General features: G+C 45.9%; 1 protein-coding gene across 2 annotated transcripts in view; it reads left to right on the top strand.

The window, feature by feature from the left end:
- The first annotated feature begins 7,115 nt into the window (after positions 1–7,115).
- CSRNP2 (cysteine and serine rich nuclear protein 2) overlaps positions 7,116–22,581 on the top strand; it is a 20,965-nt gene continuing 5,499 nt past the window's right edge. Inside the window, exons 1-3 of one of the 2 annotated variants that reach the window (XM_039472292.2) lie at positions 7,116–7,389; positions 14,047–14,283; positions 17,245–17,504. In XM_039472292.2, the coding sequence (XP_039328226.1) occupies positions 14,133–14,283; positions 17,245–17,504 (411 nt within the window). In that variant the 5' untranslated portion in view covers positions 7,116–7,389; positions 14,047–14,132. The other variant, XM_039472293.2, reaches the window with a different exon arrangement.

The following is a 22,581-nucleotide window of genomic DNA, read 5'->3' as shown; positions in this document are numbered from 1 at the left end:
CTTGATAATTAAAAGGGAGTTATTGGGAAATATTAATAAAAGGGGAGAAGGGTCGTTGCAGGACTCTAAGGATTGAGTAATCACTTTGAAATGTGGCTACTGAGTAATAAGATTGATTGTCCAATATTATGGCCCAATGAAAATGTTTGCCCACATAAATGATTTATTTAAGAAGCCATATAGACTGGGCATGGTAGCTCATGCCTGTAATCCCAGCACTTTGGGAGGCTGAGGCAGGCAGATCATGAGGTCACGAGTTCAAGACCAACCTGGCCAGCATGTGAAACCCCATCTGTACTAAAAATACAAAAAGTAGTCAGGCTTGGTGGTGCATGCCTGTAGTCCTAGCCACTTGGGAGGCTGAGACAGAAGAATTACTTGAACTCGGGAGGCAGAGGTTGCAGTGAGCCGAGATCACTCCACTGCACTCCAGCCTGGGCGACAGCAAGACTCTATCTCCGGGGGGAAAAAAAAGCCATATAAAGGAAGGAAACACAGCCAGACACTGGAGGTCAGGAGTTTGAGATCAGCCTGGGCAACATGGTGAAACTCCGTCTCTGCTAAAAAAAAAAAAAAAAAAAAAAAAAATTAGCCCGGCGTGGTGGCTCATGCCTGTAATCCCAGCTACTCAGGAGGCTGAGGCACAAGAATCGCTTGAACCCGGGAGGCAGAGGTTACAGTGACCCAAGATTGCACTCCAGCCTGTTTGACAGAGAGAGAGAGAGAGACTATGTCTCAAAAAAAAAAAAAAAAAAAAAAAAAAAAAAACGCAAGACCTGAGAAAGTGAGGTTCACATGAAGGGGAAGAAGTTCTGATTCCTGGAAGTCAGGTACTGGGCATGTTGTGAGAGCAGAGTATGATCCTGAGCTGGTAGCCAGGGGAGCTTGGCGAGTGAAGAGGGTGTGGGATAATGGCACCAACACATTTCTAATGTATGCATAATGGAGGAGTGTTCTCAAAACGCTATGGATCCTCAGATACTCTGAGAAAGTCTTTTGTAGAGGGTTGCTGCAGAGATTTGGACTGTCTTGCAAATCATCATGAAAGGCTAAACAGAGCTTCAGTATTCAGTCTTGAAAGCAACACAAATTTAGAGTCCAAATATTTGAAATCAAGATTGAGCTTATCCCTCTTGTTGCTTTTTTCTCTGGCCAAACCTAACAATGCCAGATTTTGGGGGACTGGAGAACTGAAACTGAAGAACCATTTTATCATTTTACTGAATCATTGGTCTGCTTCCTTGGTCATGGATGGTTCCTCTATAGGAATTTGATCTGTTATGGCCCCTATGGGTCTTATGAGAACTCCAGTCTCAGTAGGAATGGCACAATTGTCCCACCTAGCTGCCTCATTTATATACATTTCTTTCTTTCTTTTTTATTTTTTTTGAGACAGACCCTCTGTCACCCAGGCTGGAGTCCAGTGGCACAAACTCAGCTCACTGTAACCTCCGTCTCCTGGGGTCAAGTGATCCTGCCGTAGCCTCCTGAGTAGCTGGGATTACAGGTATGTGCTACCACGCCTGGCTAATTTTTATTTATTTTTGAGAGGAGTCTTACTCTGTCACCCAGGCTGGAGTGCAGTGGCACAATCTTGGCTCACTGCAACCTCCACCACCTGGGTTTTCAAGCGATTCTCATGCCTCAGCCTCTTGAGTAGCTGGGACTGCAGGTGTGCGCCACCACGCCCAGCTAATTTTTGTGTTTTTAGTAGAGACGGGGTTTCACCATGTTGGCAAGGATGGTCTCAATCTCTTGACCTCACAATCTGCCTGCCTTGGGCTCCCAAAATGCTGGGATTACAGGTGTGAGCCATTGTGCCTACCCTAATTTTATATTTTTAGTAGAACAGGGTTCGCTGTATTGGCCAGCCTGGTCTCAAACTCCTGACGTCAAGTGATTCACCAACCTTGACATCCCAAAGTCTTGGGATTATAGGCATGAGCCACCACACTTGCCTATTTCTTTCATTCTTAGCTTTTTAATTTTTAAAAATTTTTTAAATTTTAGAGGCAGGGTCCTGCTCTGTTGCCCAGGCTGTGGTGTGATCATAGCGCACTGCTGCCTTGAACTCCTGGACTCAAGTAATCCTCTCGCCTCTGTCTCCTGAAAAGGTAGGACCACAGCCACATGCCATCACACCCCAGATAATTTGTTTTGTTTTGTTTGTTTGAGGCAGGATCTCACTTTGTTCCCAGGCTGGAGGACAGTGGCACCATTATAGCTTATTGTAGCCTTAACCTCCTGGGCTCAAGTGATCCTCCCACCTCAGGCTTCCAAAGTGCTGGGATTACAGGCATGTGCCACTGTGCCCAGCCCTTTTATTTTTTGTAGAGAAAGGATCTTGTCAGTGGCCCATGCTGATTTGAACTACTGCCTTCAAGTGAGCCTTCCACCTTGGCCTTCCAAAGTGCTGGGATTATAGACATGAGCCACCACACTCAGCCTCTATACCCTTTAATAAAGAGTAATCCTACATCATTCTGCATTCCTGTAAATCGGGCGTTCCCAAACTACGGCCCCCTGAGGCCATTTATCCGGCCCCCCGCCACACTTCAGGAAGGGGCACCTCTTTCATTGGTGGTCAGTGAGAGGAGCACAGTATGTGGCGGCCCTCCAACGGTCTGAGGGACAGTGAACTGGCCCCCTGTGTCAAAAGTTTGGGGACACCTGCTGTAAATGCTCTATTTTCTTAGTTGTGAGTTAAGGCTTTCCTTGCTAGAGTGCTTTTAGTTTGTGATTAATTTTTGTTTCATTATACCAACTCCAAGACTTCAATGCAAAAGAGTGTCCCACCACTGCAAAATGGAGTGAGTTGGGAAAGGCTGCCCTTTGTGACATGGGGAGGAATGCCACCAGCACCTATTTTTTCTCCATACTTTGTTCTCCTTCCTGCTTCTTTTAGTGACCTTGTTTTTTTTGTTTGTTTGTTTTTGTTTTTGTTTGTTTTGTTTTGTTTTTTGAGGCGGAGTTTCACTCTTGTTACCCAGGCTGGAGTGCAATGGCGCGATCTCGGCTCACCGCAACCTCCACCTCCTGGGTTCAGGCAATTCTCCTGCCTCAGCCTCCTGAGTAGCTGGGATTACAGGCACGCACCACTATGCCCAGCTAATTTTTTGTATTTTTAGTAGAGACGGGGTTTCACCATGTTGACCAGGATGGTCTCGATCTCTCGACCTCGTGATCCACCCGCCTCGGCCTCCCAAAGTGCTGGGATTACAGGCTTGAGCCACCGCGCCCGGCCCTTGTTTTTGTTTTTTGAGACAGAGTTTTGTTTTTGTTGCCCAGGCTGGAGTGCAGTGGCACAACCTTGGCTCACTGCAACCTCTGCCTCCCGGGTTCAAGTGATTCTCTTGCCTCAGCCTCCTGAGTAGCTGGGACTACAGGTACCCACCACCACTTCCAGCTAATTTTTTGTATTTTTAGTAGAGACGGGTTTTCACCGTGTTAGCCAAGATGATCTCAATCTCCTGACCTCGTGATCTGCCCACCTTCGCCTCCCAAAGTGCTGGGATTACAGGCATGAGCCACCGCACCAGCCGACCTTGAATTGTATCTTTAATCTTGAACTTCTATTTCCACTTCTTCCTTTTTCTTTTCACATCTTTCTTTACACGTTCTCTACAGCATTTCTCCTGTGATGTTCCTTATGAACATAGGCCTAAGCTAAATTCTGTCTTGCTTGAAATTTCAAGTAAGTCTAGCATTTGCATTTCTAAATTCAGACATTGAAAAGTTATATATGAATTAGTTTTCAATTGGATTAATATCAGTTATAAGGGAACTTGCTATTTAATAATAACATTGTATTATTTGTTGTCTTATTGTACTTTTTTTTGACTGTATGTGATATTTGGGGACATGGATCTGTGTTTTCATATATTAGATTTGCTTAAGATGAGGTCCACATTTTAATTAAGGCAGATTCTTGTTTTCTTTTTTTCTTTTTTGGGACAGAGTTTCGCTCTTGTCGCCCAGGCTGGAGTGCAATGGCGCAATCTTGGCTCACTGCAACCTCCACCTCCCAGTTCAAGCAATTCTCCTGCCTCAGACTCCCAAGTAGCTGGGATTATAGGTGCCCATCACCATGCCCAGTCAATTTTTATATTTTTTTAGTAGAGACGGGTTTTCACTGTGTTGGCCAGGCTAGTCTTGAACTCCTGGCCTGAAGTGATCCACCTGCCTTGGCCTCCCAAAATGCTGGGATTACAGATGTGAGCCACCGCACCTGGCCCAATTCTCGTTTTCTTCTTGAGTTTATTTATTTATTTATTTATTTATTTATTTATTGAAACAGGGTCTTGCTCTGTTGCCCAGGCTGAAGTGCAGTGGTGTGATCATATAATGGCTCACTATAGCCTCAAACTCCTGGGCTCATCTGACCCTCTTGCCTCTTCCTTCTGAGTAACTAGGATTACAGGGTCCTGCCACCACACCTGGCTAATCTTCCTGAGTTTTAGTATCTGATTTTTCATTTAAGAGTTTAGTTAATGTATTTCTCTACACATCTTTATACCCTTGCTTCAGACTTTCATTTACCTCCTTGAGCTTATTAAACTTGTCCTCTCTAAATTCGTCTCTGCATACCCCTCAAACTTTGATGTTATTTTGCTTTTTTTTTTTCTTGAGATGGAGTTTCTTGCTTGCCACCCAGGCTAGAGTGCAGTGGTGTGATCTCGGCTCACTGCAACCTCTGCCTCCCAGATTCAAGTGATTCTCCTGCCTCAGCCTCCCAAATAGCTGAGATTACAGGCATGCACCACCATACCCGGCTAATTTTTGTACTTTTAGTAGAGATGGGGTTTTGACATGTTGGCCAGGCTGCTCTTGAACTCCTGAGCTCAGGTGATGCACCCACCTCAGCCTCCCGAAGTGCTGGGATTATAGGCGTGAGCCACCGAGCCCCACCTATTTTGTTTTTATAAATGATGTGTGTGTGTATGTGTGTACTATGCACATGTATAAATAACTATGTCCTATTTGAAATCTTCCTTGACGCCACTCATAAGACTTCTTTGATGTTTGTGCTTTCAGCTTGCTGTGGCACTCTTTTTCTCAGATTTACATGTACTGTTCTCTTTTTGTTAGTGTGGAATTAGTCACAAAGAGTTGCCTGTTTATTTAGAGCTAGAATACAATTAAGTGTAAATTAGTGAAGTAACACACAACTTCAGAGCTATGTCTATAGATTCCTTTTCAGAAAAACAAATACAATGCCTTAGATTTTTAGTTTAACTCTTTCTTCAAGAATTTCAACACATTATATCCTCTGTCCTATTTATTTTCAGCTCTCTGGGTAGTGTGTTCTTGTTTATTTTTTGGTGGTAAAAGGTAGTTGATATAGCATGTATTTTGGTGTCAGATAGGCCTACATGCAAATCCCAGCTCCTTCTCTTTCTGGATATGATTTTGGACAGTGTAATCTTTCAAGCCTCAATTTTTATCATCTTAACACTATGAATTAAGTATTAAAAATGAAGTAGTAAGGCCGGGCGCGGTGGCTCAAGCCTGTAATCCCAGCCCTTTGGGAGGCTGAGGCGGGTAGATCACGAGGTCAAGAGATGGAGACCATCCTGGTCAACATGGTGAAACCCCGTCTCTACTAAAAATACAAAAATTAGCTGGGCATGGTGGCGTGTGCCTGTAATCCCAGCTACTCAGGAGGCTGAAGCAGGAGCATTGCTTGAACCCAGGAGGTGGAGATTGCAGTGAACCGAGATCGCGCCATTGCACTCCAGCCTGGGTAACGAGCGAAACTCTGTCTAAAAAAAAAAAAGAAGAAGAAGAAGTAGTACTTAATTCATAGGGTTATTAGAGAGTTTTAAAGGGATTTTGAGTGTAAAAGAGTTTATACTGAATACTATACACCTGTTCATTAGCTCAATAATCTAAGGATACTACTGACTGTAAGATCTCCATCACACAGACATAGCTGCAAGACCAATGTATAAAACACTTCCCAGGGCTGGGAGGGGTGGCTGATGCCTGTAATCCTAGCACTTTGGGAGCCCAAGGCAGGAGGATTCTTTGAACCCAGGAGTCCAAGACCAGCCTGGGCAAATGAGACCCTTGACTCTATTAAAAAGTAATAACAATAAGACGACTGGGCGTGGTGCCTCACACCTGTAATCCCAGCACTTTGGGAGGCCGAGGCAGGAGCCTAAGACTGAGAAAAACTCGTCTCTATTAAAAATACAAAAAATTGCCGGGCACGGTGGCTCAAGCCTGTAATCCCAGCATATTGAGAGGCTGAGGCAAGTAGATCACGAGGTCAGGAGTTTGAGACCAACCTGACCAACAGGGCGAAACCTTGTCTCTACTAAAAATACAAAAATTAGCCGGCCATGGTGGCGGGCGCCTGTAATCCCAGCTATTCAGGAGGCTGAGGCAGAACTGCTTGAACCCGGGAGACGGAGGTTGCAGTAAGCCAAGAATGCCCCCACTGCACTCCAGCCTGGGCGAAAGAGCGAGACTCCATCTCAAAAATAAATAAATAAATAAATAAATAAATAAATGGGTTGCAGACAGGCGTGGTGACTCATGCGTATAATCCTAGCACTTTGGGAGGCCCAGGTGGGCAGACCGCTTGAGCCCAGGAGTGCAAGATCAGCTTGGGCAACCTGGTGAAAACCCCTTTTCTATTTAAATAAATAAGTAAATAGAATAGTTTGCAAAGTTGAGATCATGGCAATTTTTTTTTTAAAGAAAACACTCAAAGCAGTCCCTCATACAAGTATATAACTCAAGATATTGCTTGTATTCTTTATAACTTGGGCAGGCTGCAATAAGTCATATTGCTGAAGATTTAAGACCCCATGAGCAAGGAGCGTGTGGTCCTGGCGAAAGGAAAAGGAGGCTTTGGAGGACCTTTGGAGGAGAATTCGTTTAGTTATCTAAGCTGTGTAGCTGAGAAGCTCCTCTCGTCCCCCATTTAAAGGTTGCAGCAGAGCCACCGCCTCCGGAGCAGGTTTGCCCGCCGGCTTCGGCTTTGCAGCGAGCACCGCCTACAACTCCCGGCATGCCGCCGGGCGTGGGGCCCGCACGTAGACTCCATTTCCCAGCCCGCCCCGGGGCTAGGGCAGGACGTGCCGGCGCCTATAAGAGACAGAGCGCTGCGGCCGGAGCCTATTGTTAGCCGGAGCCGGGGCGGTTCTGGGCATCTGCTGCTGGGGGCGCCCGAGTTGCCGGAGCTACCCGGCCCTCTCTGCCTGCCGGCCGGGCTGCCCACCGCCCTCCCTCCCCGCCCTGCCGCCCTGGGAGCTCCCTGGCCGTCGCCGCGGGGCCCGGGACTCGCTAGCTCCTCCCTTCTTCCCACCCGGGCTAGGGCGGCGGCGGCGGCAGCGGGGGCGGCAGAGACCATCACGGGAGGAGGCAGCTGCGGCGGGGCCGGTAATGGGCCTAGGGGTGCGGGGCGGAGGGTGCCGCCTCGTCCTTTCTCGGGATCGGCCCTCGGGCGGCTGTGGAGGAGTGGTCAAGCCCAGAGCCGTGCGGATGGAGGGGTCAGAAATGAGAGGCTCGGACGGGAGCGGTCGGGGGGCAGGGAGGTCGGGTGCCGTTGGGAAGGAACGGCCTCGGGAAGAGGCGTGGGAGCCAGGGACACCCAGGACGCGGGCCCGGACTGCGGGGGCAGCTCGAGGGAGACCACTGGGCGGCTTGGAAGCCTGCAGGATTGCGGATGAGGATTGAGTTCGAAATGGAGTGGAGAATGATGTAGGATGGAGGAAAGTGAAGGAAGGGGAGGGGGAATAGAGGAAAATGTGGGAGGAGTGGTTGGGAATTTGTGAGTAGCAGGCAGGAAGGGATGAGGAAGGCTGGGCAGGGGCTGCAGAGGGTTGGAATGAGCGGGAAGGTTAGCGGGAATCAGAGGAAAGTGGGCCGAGAGCTGAAGGGTTCCGCAGGCGTGTTCATTAAAGGGAACTGGTGACTTGACATGTCTCTTCGCTCTGGTCCTGATGTTTCCCATATTTCTGGCGTCGTGTAGGAAAAGGAAGGCATCGCTTCCCCTGGTTGCTAGCTTGATCCTTTTTCATAGGCCCAAACAGGCAGCCAACTGCCACCAGTCCCTTTTAGTGCTGCGGTCTTGATTCATCCTTTTAAAGGGGTTGAGAGTGGCAGTGTGACACACAAACTGTTCTTCAATATGAAATGCTAGAAGTTATCCCCAAAAGACAACACTGTCCCCTTGTCTTGCAGTTTTCAGTTCAAGGTAAATCCATAGTTCCGATTTTTTCTTTCCTGGCTTTCTGTTTTGTAAATCTCCAAAGCCAGGATGTTGGTTGTGCCGGTGTGATAAATGACTGGATATCCTTGAGAGTTAATGCAGCATCATGTTCCAGTTCCCACAGAGATCTCCTGTCTTCCACACGATGGTAGTTTAGGCATGGAAAGCCAAATTCTAACCTTGTGTTAGTGAATGGGGAGTGGGGGTGGTGGGTGCACGGCTTTCTTTAAATACCTAGCTTAAATGGAGGGTTTTCATTTGAGTGCTCTATAAGCTCATGATCCTGGTGATCGCAAAGACACATGGATCCATCAAATTTATAGTATTTGAGAATCAACCACAGCATCTTGTGAAAGGAGAAACAGGGCAGGTCATTTTATTCAGGTTTATCATAACACAGCAGCAGCCCTTCCTTCCACCAACCCAGCTACAGATGGCAGCCCTTACCATCTTACCAGAGATTTTGGTTTCTTGACCTTTAGCAGAAGGTTGGGTTCCAGTCGAGTGGAGAGGCTTTCTCCTGTGGGATGTAGCTTATTGCTTTGGACTCATTTAAGAAAAAAACTTGCATTACCTAAACTTTGCAAATACATTCTTCTAGAAAATTTTGCTTGGGCCAGTCCCTCTTGCTGGTCTCACATATACTAGGTTTTAAAATTTTTATTTGTTTGTTTTGGTGATTATAGGAGTCCTTAGGCCTGAAAAAAAAAAAAAAAGATCTAGTACTAAAATACACATATGCTGGTAGACCTGTTTATACGGTGCTAACCTAATGTCCTTCTATGCTGTGGATCTTAACTATTTCATATACCACTGGGAAATGTTCAGCCAGAAACCCTTGAGAAAAGACCACAAGACGTGTAGCCAGAAAGTGGCAGGTGACCTTTAATTTCACTGGGATTTAAAAGCTTTTATAGAGGGTTGCGTTGTTTTCTCCAAAAGCATTTGTTGAGTTGGTCATTTTGACAGTTAACTGTCAGTTTTTACCTGCATTCCCAGGCTCTAAAACTTACAAGTTTCTCTCTTAAACACAGGCATTGATCCTCTACCAATGAATAGGTGAGAGAGGCAGGAATGACTGATTTATAGTTGTAGTTTGAAAGATTAATTTGATTAATTGGAAAGTCTGGAAACTTTTAATTGTTACTATTGCAAAGAAAGATTTCTTTTTTACAAATTTATTTAAAATTATTATTTGTTTTTTATTTTTGAGACAGGGTCTGACTCTGTCACCTAGGCTGGAGTGCAGTGGCTTGATCTCAGCTCACTGCAACCTCTGCCTCCTGGGTTCAAGCAATCCCCCCACCTTAGCCTCCCGAGTAGCTGGGATGACAGGCACACACCACCATGCCCAGCTAATTTTTGTATTTGTAGTAGAGGGGGAGTTTTGCCATGTTGGCCAGATTGGTCTTGAACTCCTAGCCTCAAGTGATCTGCCCACCTTGGCCTCCCAAAGTGCTGGGCCTACAGGCATGTGCCCCACCACACTGGGCCAATTTTTAAAAAAATACAGAGACAGGGTTTCTCTATGTTGGCCAAGTTGGTTTTGCACTCCCGGCCACAAGCAATCCTCCCGCCTCAGCCTCCCAAAGAAGGATTTCTTCAGGGCACTATGGAAGGGAACAGGAGGTTTGTTCTTGGTGTCCAGTGAACATCTTTATCTAAATGTCAAGTTCACATCAGAGAGTTGGACAAGAGGAGCCAGGTTGAAATTTAATCTTGTGTTGTTGTCAGGACATAATAGATCTTTTTTCTTTTTAAAAAAATAATGGAGCAGCAGCATAAAAAAAAAAAAAAGAAAGAAAGAAAAGAAAAGAAAGTGAAAAATAATGGAGCCAATGTCAGAGGAAGTGCTGCTAACAGAGCCTGGGTAGGGTGAAGAGACGAACGGAGTCTCCTTGAGGATTTCACTGAGTTCCATCCACGTGAATGGAAGAGTTTGATCATAGTCAGTATACATGTTATTTACACAAATAGCCATAGGTTCCAGTTGTTCTCAGACAGCTTAAAGAAAATACTTTTCTCCTAGGTGTCACATCTTTTTTCTTCTTTTTTTTTTTTTTTTTTTTTTTTTCTTTTTGAGACGGAGTTTCGCTCCGTCACCCAGGCTGGAGTGCAATGGCGCGATCTCGGCTCACCGCAACCTCCGCCTCCTGGGTTCAGGCAATTCTCCTGCCTCAGCCTCCTGAGTAGCTGGGATTACAGGTACGCGCCACCATGCCCAGCTAATTTTTTGTATTTTTAGTAGAGACGGGGTTTCACCATGTTGACCAGGATGGTCTCGATCTCTTGATCTTGTGATCCACCCGCCTCGGCCTCCCAAAGTGCTGGGATTACAGGCTTGAGCCACCGCGCCCGGCCCTTTTCTTCTTTCTTACCTACCTCCTATCATTGCCCAGAAACCACTATTCCAGAAGTAGAAAAAAAAAGAGGAGGAGAATAGAACAAGCAGCCATCAATCCTTCCTGCATCCAGGTTCATAAAAAGTAATCTAAAGAGAACTGATACTCCCGAGGGTTAAGACCATGGAGAATTCCGTTTTTTGTTTTGTTTTGTTTTGTTTTTTAGATGGAGTCTTCTCTCTGTCATCCAGGCTGGAATGCAGTGGTGTGATCCTGGCTCACTGCAACCTCTGCCTCCCAGGTTCAAGTGATTCTTCTGCCTCAGCCTCCCGAGTAGCTAGGGTTACAGTCGCCCACCACCACACCCATCTTAATTTTTTATTTTTAGTAGAGATGGGGGTTTCACCATGTTGACCAGGCTGGTCTCGAACTCCTGACCTCAGGTGATCCGCCTGCCTCAACCTCCCAGAATGCTGGGATTACAGGTGTGAGCCACCATTCCCTGCCGACCATGGAGAATTCTAGTAATGATGATTTTGGAGCAGACACAAGTTTATATGGGGCTTAAAGAGAAATATTCAAAGGAAACACTACTAGAAGCCCAGGGACACCTGAGGAAAGAACAGGAGTATACATTTATTTACAGTCATACATCCTTGAGTGTGTCCAGGTCAAGGAAGAAGCTAGCTAGCTCCTTCCTTTTTTTATTTTTATTTTTGACAAGGTCTCGCCCTGTTGCCCAGGCTGGAGGGCAGTGGCACAATCATAGCTCACTGCAAGCCTCGACCTCTTGGGCTCAAGCGATCCTCCCACCTCAGCCTCCCAAGTAGCAGGGACTACAGGCACATACCACCATACCCTGCTAATTTTTGTATTTTTTGTAGAGATGGAGTTTTGCCATGCTGCCCAGGCTGGTCTCTAGCTCCTAGACTCAAGCAATCTATCTCCCTCAGTCTCCCAAAGTGCTGGGATTATAGGTGTGAGCCATTGTCCCTGTCCAAAAGCCACTTTTCTAGTAGCAGCACTAACTGAAGCTCAGTTAAAACTCAGGTGGAGCCGGGCGCGGTGGCTCAAGCCTGTAATCCCAGCACTTTGGGAGGCCGAGGCGGGTGGATCACGAGGTCAAGAGATCGAGACCATCCTGGTCAACACGGTGAAACCCCGTCTCTACTAAAAATACTAAAAATTAGCTGGGCATGGTGGCGTGTGCCTGTAATCCCAGCTACTCAGGAGGCTGAGGCAGGAGAATTGCCTGAACCCAGGAGGCGGAGGTTGCAGTGAGCCGAGATCGCGCCATTGCACTCCAGCCTGGGCAACAAGAGCGAAACTCCGTCTCAAAAAAAAAAAAAAAAAAAAAAAACTCAGGTGGGCCTAAAACCCTCTGAGAAAGCAGATTGAGGCTCAGGCTGATTTATCATGTAGCTGATAAGTGGGGAGGCAAAATTAAATTCAGTGGGCAACATTATTCTATCTCTTTAAAAAAAATCCCACCCACATAAGTATTCCATCACAAGGGGTTCCTCCTCCCCCTACAATAGAATGGAATGAGAAATGTGTTTGTTGATAGGTAGCTTTAAACCCAGCTAAAATCTTAACCCATAAAAAGCCCTTGACTCCCTCCTTTCTTACCATGCCCTAAGAATGTGACCTCTGATGGTAAGATCAGTAACCTGAAGAACTGAACTGATATTTTGGACTTATTTTTAAATTTAATTACAATTTTTATCAAATACTTTATTCTTTTTTTTCTTTCCTGGCCAAATTTATTTCAGGAATGTGCTTGTCTGAGACTTCTGATGGCTGAGGTTTCTTAGGTACATCTTGTGACTTGAATGCAGAATTTGATGCAATCTGGATAGATTAGGAAATATCTTCTCTAAGGTACTTATTAGGTCTGGTTGACTTTGCAGAGCTGATCCAAGAACAGGCAAATTGCTTCCAACAAACACAGCCCAGAAAAACAGCTCTGTAGCAAGCATCTCTTGACACCACAGTATATTCTGGGTAGCTGCTCTGCAGTAATGCAGCCCTGTCGCTCTGGGCAGTGTTGTTATTCCTGCTGCATAATTAGCAACTGGTGAGATCATAGTCTGGGTAGGTTCTGGCATTACTGAGGCAGGGGAGGGTTCGTATCTCATCACACATGGCTCCAGCTCTGACAGCATTTGTGCTGAGCAGATTTCTGTCCTTCTGGAATTTAAATCGAAGGATGAAATAAAAAGATTTGTACCTAGGAAATGAACTATCTCAGACTCCTTGGTTGTATGAAGCCGTGTTGAAAACAACACTGCTTGCCATATTGATATAAGCAGAATAAATGGTTACTTCTCTTGCTATTTGTTTTCCCCTGATTTCTTTATGGAGGGCAAAGATTGTAAAGCTACAATGTCCTTGCACAGAGGATGGTAACAGACCAGATGACCCCTATTTTATAGAGCCGTATGAGGCCAAGAAAGATTCTGGGTTTTGGAGCCATGCAGATTCTAATCTTGGGTCCATTACTTGGTACCAAATTTGACCTTTATAGAAGCCTGGTGAGACACTTTACACTTGTAAAGGTCTGGGTGAAGGGTTTTCCTGACTGCTAATGTCCTTCAAAATTGAGAGCATAGAGCAGTATTTCCCACAGTGTACTCTAAGCATTATATGCACCCTAAAGGAACTTGGAAACAGTGGGTTCCACAATCAGGTTTGTAGAAACACTGCATTCTGTGTTCTCAGGCCTCACCATCCTTACTAGTATATGTAAAGCCTCTAAGAGGTTCCACTATAGGCAATTTTCTAAACCCTTTTGACACAGCAGTCCTATTTCCATGTAAAAGCTATTAATATCCTTAAGATACGCATTTTGGGAAATGCCAGGCCTTATCACTGGGAAAAATAAGCAGGTCTAGCTGGGTGCAGTGACGCATGTCTGTAGTCCCAGCTACTCTGGAGGCTGAGGCAGGAGGATTGCTTGAGCCCAGGTGTTCAAGACCAGCCTGGGCAACACAGTGAGACCCTGGCTCTAAAACAAATAAATAATTGGGTCTAGTCTTGGTTTAGGCAAAGTCTAATTCTGCTTTTCTTTTTTTCCTTTTTTTTGCTAATCCAACAAGCAGCAGTGATAACTGTGCTTTTGATCTCAAGTTCTTCTCACTGGTCCCTTGGAGAGCTTTCTTGTGATCAGAAGAGCAGCTACTGTGATTCCTGGGCTAATGAAGCCTAGACCTCAGCTGGATTGGAAGCAGAGGCCTTCCCTCCACTGGGAAAGGTTCTGCTGCTACCCACCTCATTATTCTAAGAGTGATTGAGACTGGAGGGGCTGAAGGGAAACAAAAGTAGGAGAATGGTGGTCAGAGTTAGTAGAGAAATAACGTAATCTTGAGAAATCAGACATCAGCGCTAAGTCAGGTGCTTTCTTACTTCAGTGACCTGTGTGTATAGACTTGGGAGGGGTCTGTCTGTGGGCAGGAATGCTGATTTCTTTTTTCCCCTGGGCAGAATCCTAATGTACCTGGCTAGCTGGTGGTGAACAGGGGCTTTGGGGCCAACTCGGTGGGCTCCCCAAGGAAACCCCTTTGAAACCAATGGATGCATTCACGGGCTCGGGTCTCAAGAGGAAGTTTGATGATGTGGATGTGGGCTCATCAGTTTCCAACTCAGATGATGAGATCTCTAGCAGTGACAGTGCTGACAGCTGCGACAGCCTCAATCCTCCTACCACTGCCAGCTTCACACGTGAGTAAGCTGCTCCCTCCCTGCCTATACCCACATTCCCTAAGCATCAGAACCCATGGCAGCTCGAGATAGCTTCTATGTAGCTTGGAGATATGCCTTTAATCATCATCTTTCCTTGCTCCTTGGAGGACCTCATTTCTCTAATATCATAGACTAAAGTCTGATTTATTCTAGCTGATTTTACTTCTGTTGTGGTTTGCTGGTTCCCAGAATGGGTTAAATTAGATTGAAGAAGGAGTCCAGGACTCTACCCTGCCCCCACTACAGTCCCAGAGAGTTCCAGGAAATTGTAGCTGTAGCAGAATATAAATGCTTGCTACTTGGACAACTGGGGCAAATCCAGATTTCTTAATTCTTTTTTTTTTTTTTTTTTTTTTTTGAGATGGAGTTTCACTCTTATTGCCCAGGCTGAAGTGCAGTGATGCGATCTCAGCTCACTGCAACCTCTACCTCCCAGGTTCAAGTGATTCTCTGCCTCAAGCCTCTTGAGTAGCTTGGATTACAGGCACCCGCCACCATGTCCAGCTGATTTTTTGTATTTTTAGTAGATAAAGGGTTTCATCATTTTGGCCAGGTTGGTCTCCAATTCCTGACCTCAGGTGATCCACCCGCCTTGGCCTCCAAAAGTACAGGGATCACAGGCATAAGCCACCATGCCCTGCCAAGATTTCTTAATTCTTACAACTCAATTAGTTCTTGGAAAGACTTCTGATGCTATATATGAGGGGTTGCCCATGTGTCCATGGTCTAAATCTGGCCCAATGCCTGTTTTGTAAATAAAGTTTTATTGGAATGGCCAGGTTCTGTGGCTCATGCCTGTAATCTAGCACTTTGGGAGGCCAAGGCAGGTGGATCACCTGAAGTTCAGAGCTCGAGACCAGCCTGACCAACATGGTGAAACTCCATCTTGACTAAAAATACAAAATTAGCCGGGCGTGGTGGCGCATGCTTATAATCCTAGCTACTTTGGGAGGCTGAGGCAGGAGAATCGCTTGAACCCGGTAGGAAGAGGTTGCGGTGAGCCGAGATCGTGTCATTGCACTCCAGCCTGGGCAACAAGAGCAAAACTCCATCTCAAACATAAATAAATAAATAAAGTTTTATTGGAACACAGTCATACCCATTGTCTCTGATGGCTTTCATGCTACAGTGGCAGAGTTGAATTTATTGCAACAGAGACCTCATGGCCTGTAGAGCCTAAAATAGTAACTGTCTGGCACTTGACAGTTTGCTGTCCCCTGCTATAGAGATGTGCTATCCAGTGGAATTTTCTGTTACGATAAAAATGTTCTGGTCGGGCTCAGTGGCTCATGCCTGTAATCCCAGCACTTTGGTAGGTCGAGGCAGTCAGATCACCTGAGGTCAGGAGTTCAAGACCAGCCTGGCCAACATGGCGAATTAAAATCTCTATTAAAAATACAAAAAAAATTAGCCAGGTGTGATGGCGGTCACCTGTAATCTCAGCTACTCTGAGACAAGAGAATCACTTGAACCCGGGAGGCAGAGGTTGCAGTGAGCCAGGATCGCATTATTGCACTCCAGCCTGGGTGACAGAGCGAGACTCCATCTCAAAAAAAAACAAAAAAAAGTTCTGTATTTCCATTGTCCAACTGTAGCCAGTTGCCATATGTGGCTATTGAGCACTTGAAATGTGGTTAGTGGCTGGGCGCATTGGCTCATGCCTGTAATCTCAGTACTTTGGGAGGTTGAGGTTAGTAGATCACTTGAACTCAGGAGTTTGAGACCAGCCTGGGCAACATGGTGAAAGCCCATCTCTACAAAAAATACAAAAATTGGCTGGATGTGGTGGCACGCACCTATAGTCCCAGCTACTCTGGGGGCCAAGGTGGGAGCATCACTTGAGCCTAGGAGGTTGAGGCTGCAGTGAGCCGTGATTGTGCTACTGGACTCTAGCCTGGGTGACAGAGTAAGACCCTGTCTCAGAGGAAAAAAGAAAATAAAGAAATGCGATTAGTATAATTGAGGAGCTGAATTTTAAATTTAATTTTAATTAGCTTAAATTGCCACATGTGGCTAGCAGCCGCAGTATTGGAGAGCAAAGCTATAGATTGTCATATCCACAAAAGATTACCTAGAGATCCTCTTCCCAGGTGATGTCTAAAAATGGATTTTGTGGGCCGGGCGCGGTGGCTCAAGCCTGTAATCGCAGCACTTTGGGAGGCCGAGGTGGGTGGATCACAAGGTCGAGAGATCGAGACCAACCTGGTCAACATGGTGAAACTCCGTCTCTACTAAAAATACAAAAAATTAGCTGGGCATGGTGGCATATGCCTGTAATCCCAGCTACTCAGGAGGCTGAGGCAGGAGAATTGCCTGAACCCAGGAGGCGGAGGTTGCGGTGAGCCGAGATTGCGCCATTGCACTCCAGCCTGGGTAACAAGAGCGAAACTCCATCTCAAAAAAAAAAAAAAAAAAAAAAAAAGGATTTTGTGGTCATGTGTTTAGGTGTAGTCAGTATGGAGGCAGTGGTATGAACCGGCCGAGGTTCAAGGCCCCTTCCAACAGAGCATTTAGGATTTGAAGATACTAGACAGTTCTCTAGGCATAGGGAGCATGTAGCGAAGAGTTGAGAGCCTAGATGGATGAGAAAGAAGAAGCTCCCCAAACAGGTCCTCCCTGAGTTAATAAAACATCTCTTGGCCAGGCGCGGAGGCTCACACCTGTAATCCCAGCACTTTGGGAGGCTGAAGCAGGCAGATCACCTGAGGTCGGGAGTTCAAGACTAGCCTGGCCAACATTGTGAAACCCTGTCTCTTATAAAATACAAAAATTAGCTGGGCATGGTGGCACACGCCTGTAATTCCAGCTCCTTGGGAGGCAGAGGCTGCAGTGAGCCAAGATGGCGCCACTGCACTCCAGCCTGGGCAACAGAGCGAGACTCTGTCTCAAAAAATATATATATATAATATTAATAAACATCTCTCTGTGCTCCCTTCTCAGCCACATCCATCTTGAAGCGGCAGAAGCAGCTGCGGAGGAAGAATGTACGCTTTGACCAGGTGACTGTTTACTACTTTGCCCGGCGCCAGGGTTTCACCAGCGTGCCCAGCCAGGGTGGTAGCTCTTTGGGCATGGCTCAGCGCCATAACTCTGTACGGAGCTACACACTCTGTGAGTTTGCCCAAGAACAGGAGGTAAACCATCGAGAGATTCTGCGTGAGCACCTGAAGGAAGAGAAACTCCACGCCAAGAAAATGAAGGTGCTTAAGGGGTCTGGGGTCTGCTGCTGCCCATGTGGGAAACCATTTAGGTTCATTGATTGATTGATTCATTGATTGAGGGGGTTTTTTTTTGTTTGTTTTTTGTTTTTTTTGAGACAGAGTCTTGGTCTCTTGCCCAGGCTGGAGTGCACTGGCATGATCTCAGCTCACTGCAAGCTCTGCCTCCGAGGTTCAAGCGATTTCTCCTGAGTAGATGGGATTACAGGTGTGCACCCTTTTAGTTTTTGTATTTTTAGTACAGACAGGGTTTTGCCATGTTGGCCAGGCTGGTCTTGAACTCCTGGTCTCAAGTGATCCACCTGTCAGCCACCCAAAGTGCTGAGATTCCAGGCATGAGCCACTGCACCCAACTTATTATTTTTTTTAATTTGACTGTTGTCATTGGGGCATAGAGATTTTACCTCTTTCTAATGAAAAATCTCAGATTTGGAATCAGATCTCAGTCCAAGACGTTACTCTTTTTATCTGGCAGGGGAGTCTATGAGGTATAGCAAAATTGCTTCCCTAGAATTTCCCCCTCCCAAATCCCCACTGCCTCCCTCAATTTTATTTTATTGCTTTTTATTTTTTATTTTTTTTGAGACAGGGTCTCTGTCACCCAGGCTGGAGTGCAGTGGTGCAGTCATAGCTCACTGCAGCCTTGAACTCCTGGCCTCGGGCCATCTGCCCATCTCAGCCTCCCAAGTACCTGGGGACCACACCACGCCTGGCTAGTATGTTTTTTTAATAGTAATGGGGTCTTGCAACGTTGCCTAGGTTGGTCTCAACTCCTGGGCTCAAGTGGTCGTCCCCTTCGGCCTCCCAAAGTGCTGGGCTTACAGGCATGAGCCACCATGCCCAACCTCAAAGATACTTTTTTTAAGTTTAAAATGTGAATACCTGAAGGCATTCAGGTCTGTCACACTGGAACCCAAGGAAGCACAATTTTCAGTTTCTGGTCAAATGATTGTCCCTTGTCTGGATGCAAAGAACAGGTTTTGGATATTTCTGAAAGGATCCTGCTGTTTCTATAACCCCTGTCACCCTTAAGTGATAATCTTGTAGGTGCAAACAGCATTATCAAATAGTTATTTAGACTCATATAATACTGCGCCTGCCACCTGATACAGCACCAGCTCCTCGATAGCTTTTCATAGCCACCCATTTTTTATCTTAGCAATGTTGGGTATTCCCACAGCCATAGTTTTACTAGTTCTCAAAAATTTCCCCCCGAGTTCCTGATTCCAAATTTGAAGAACACTGGTTTAAGCCTGGCCAGGTTTCTTTGGAGCCCAAAGCATGCTGACCCATATTAAAACAGGCAGCTCCATTATTTGCAGAGTCATGAGAGAGACACATTAGAATGTGGTAGAGTTAGAGAAACGGTGGCAGAGGATGTAGGCTAACCAGAGCACCTCAGTCCTTTCTTCCTCTGAGAGCTGTATGTCAACTTCCCTCAGACTATTCCTAAACCCCTACACCTGTTTTTCTCACTATAGAATGACATTCAGGCTTCCCTTTCCTCTGTCTGAGGAATTCCATCACTGACCCTCTAACCTTCCAGCTGCTGTAGCAACAGCTGGGCAAACAAACACTGTTCTCATCAGTTGCAATGAAGACATTCCTTCCTTTCCCTAGAAGAAAACTCTTTGGCAGAGGAATGATCTGTCAAAACAGTATACCATCCTGTTCTGTGTTCTCCACTTACAGGAATTCTAGGGACAAAGCCAGGCAAACCCAAGACAGATACAGGATCTCTACTTGTTAGCAGGATGTTTAGTGAGTACCAGCAGTGGTAACATCTAATACATTTTTTTGTTTTGTTAAAGATGGGGTCTCTTTGTCCAGGCTAGTCTCAAACTCCTGGGCTCAAGTGATCCTTCCACTTAAGCCTCCCAAGTAGTTGGGACAACTGGTGTGGGCCACTGCATCAGGCTTCTTTTTTTTTTTTTTTTTTTTTTTAACCTTACCTAGTTTTTTCTTTTCTTGAGACAGGGTCTCACTCTGTCACCCAGGCTGGAGTGCAGAGGCCTGATTATAGCTCATTATAACTTCAAACTTCTGGCCTCAAGCAGTCCTCCTGCCTCAGCCTCCCAAATAGCTGTGACTACAGCTGCACTACCACCATACCCGGTTAATTTTTGTAGGGTTTTTGTTTTTCTTTTCTTTTCTTTTTGGAAACGGAGTTTCACTCCTGTTACCTAGGCTGGAGTGCAATGGCACAATCTTGGCTCACTGCAACTTCTGCCTCCTGGGTTCAGGCGATTCTCCTGCCTCAGCCTCCTGAGTAGCTGGGATTACAGGCACACACCACCAGACCCAGCTAATTTTTTGTATTTTTAGTAGAGACGGGGTTTCACCATGTTGACCAGGATGGTCTCGATCTCTTGACCTCGTGATCCACCCGCCTTGGCCTCCCAAAGTGCTGAGATTACAGGCTTGAGCCACCGCACCCAGCCTTGTCTTTCTTTTCTAAGACAAGGTCTCACTCTGTTGCCCAGGCTGGAGTGCAATGGCATGATCTCAATTAACTGCAACCTCAACCTCCTGGGTTCAAGTGATTCTTGTTCCTCAGTCTTCCTCAGCTAAGATTATAGCCATGTACTCTGGCTAACTTTTTATTTTTAGTTTGGCCAGGCTGGTCTCAAAAACTCCTGGCCTCAAGTGATCCACCTGCCTCGGCCTCCCAAAGGGCTAGGATTATAGGAGTGAGCCACCGTGTCTGGCCAATTTTTGTAGAGACAGGGTCTTTGCTCTGTTGCCCACACTGGTCTTGAACTCCTGGCCTCAAGTGCTTATTCCACCTTAGTCTCTCAAAGGTGCTGGGATAACCGTCATGCGCCACTGCACCAGGCCTATTTTTAAGCCCTCTATAAGGGAGGCAGTTGGTTTCAAAAATGCACATTCTGCATCTCTTATGTCTCATGTACCATCTAATGTTTGTTTTCCTTTAGGGTTGTTTCAGCAGCTGCTTGGTGTTCTGCAACTTTAGTTCACTATAATTTTTTTTTTTTTTTAGATGGAGTCTCATTCTGTCACCCATGCTGGAGTATAATGGCTCTACCTTGACTTCCTGCAACCTCCATCTCCCTGATTCAAGTGATTCTCCTGCCCCGCCTCCCGAGTAGCTGGGATTACAGGCACCCACCACCATGCCTGGTTAATTTTTTGTATTTTTTAGTAGAGACAGGGTTTCACAGTGTTAGCCAGGATGGTCTTGATCTCCTGGCCTCGTGATCCACCCGCCTCAGCCTCCCAAAGTGCTGGGATTACAGGTGTGATTTAACTATAATTTTTCTAATATTTTCATTTAATTTTTTGTATTTTGGCCTGTTACCCCTATGGAATTCATTATCATGAATAGTGTAAATTGAGAATTTTTTTCCCCCAGAAAATATCCAGTTGTTCTAATACCATTTAAAAACTAGAAGACTTTTCTCACTGATTTGAAATGCCACTTCTATCCTGATACTTAAATTCTTGTATCTACATGAGTTTCCTTCTGTTACATCTTTAATCCCTGGCTTATAAGAGGACAGTGGGAGGAGGGATATTTAGGGGTAGATCAAGCCTGGAGACTAGACAGGAGCAATCCTGAGGTCAACAAAAAGGCCCTTGTAGTTGGCCTGCCTAGTACCGAAATAACTGACCAGGGAACCTCCAGAAGCCCCACTTTACTGCTCTTCATTTCTCCACTGCTTCCCCTACAAACAAACAAAAAAACCAGGTGTTTAGCTGATTACCCAAGTCCATTGCATCACATCTCTCCCAGGAGTTGTTCCTTTACCAGCACTACTCTGTGGTTGTCTGATGAAATCAACCAAAGACTCCAGTCACGTGGCTTTCATCCTGCTAGCAGCTTCCAGAGCCCCAGAGATTATGAGGCCTCATTTTCTTTACTTGAATTCTCTAGTGAGTTTTCAGAACTCTTTCAGCCACGGCTTGTCTTCAATCTGTCCTTCCACCGAGACTCCCTTTCTTGGCTCTCCATCGATCCCAGCCCAGAAAACCCAGATTTCTGCCTGTAGATAGTACGTGCAGTATTATTTATACCACCTTCCCTCACATACAGCTTTTCTTTGAAGTCAAATAAAAAAGGATTAGGCCTGGTGCAGTGGGTCACACCTGTAATTGTAGCACTTTGGGAGGCCAAGGCGAGCAGATCTTGGGGTCGGGAGTTCGAGACCAGCCTGGCCAACATGGTGAAACCCTGTCTCTACTAAAAACACAAAAATTAGCCGTGTAGGCTGGGCGCAGTGGCTCACGCCTGTAATCCCAGCACTTTGGGAGGCCGAGGTGGATCATGAGGTCAAAAGATCGAGACAATCCAGGTCAACATGGTGAAACCCCGTCTCTACTAAAAATATAAAATTTAGCTGGGCATGGTGGCACATGCCTGTAGTCCCAGCTACCCGGGAGGCTGAGGCAGGAGAATTGCTTAAACCCAGGAGGCGGAGGTTGCAGTGAGCTGAGATCGCGCCATTGCACTCCAGCCTGGGTAACAAGAGCGAAACTCAGTCTCAAAAAAAAAAAAATTAGCCAGGCATGGTGGTGGGCACCTGTTATCCCAGCTAATCAGGGGGCTGAGGCAGGAGAGTCACTTGAACCCAGGAGCTGGAGGTTGCAGTGAGCCGAGATCGTGCACTGTACCCCATCCTGAGCAACATAGTGAGACCCTGTCTCAAAAAAAAAACCATAAAGGATTAGAAAGGAGAAGGAATACATTTCTTCTTGGCTAAGGGCTTTCTTTTAACACCTGTTAATATATTTGCTTTTTCTCCTTACAGTAAAATGAAGCTCTTTAGTGCATGCACAGGTAATTGTTCACACTGTGAGGATTCGAGTTCATTGATTAAGATCTGGTAGCCTTTTACTATACTTTAATGTACGCTTTTTTTCAAGAAGGTAGTTTTGCATTCAATGGGTGCAAGTTGAAGAGTGTTTCACTTTTTTCTGTATATCCAAGGATCATCCAGTCATTCATATCCTTTTCCTGTGTTAGAAGGCAAGTGAGCATAAATTAGAGGACACATGTCTGGAAATGGAGGATATGTTTGTGGAAGTAGATTTTTGTGTA

Source organism: Saimiri boliviensis, chromosome 7 (genome assembly GCF_048565385.1).
Source record: "Saimiri boliviensis isolate mSaiBol1 chromosome 7, mSaiBol1.pri, whole genome shotgun sequence".
Classification (NCBI taxonomy): Eukaryota; Metazoa; Chordata; class Mammalia; order Primates; family Cebidae; genus Saimiri; species Saimiri boliviensis.
Note: the sequence above shows the minus strand (reverse complement) of the source record. Positions and strands in the feature narration are given on the sequence as shown.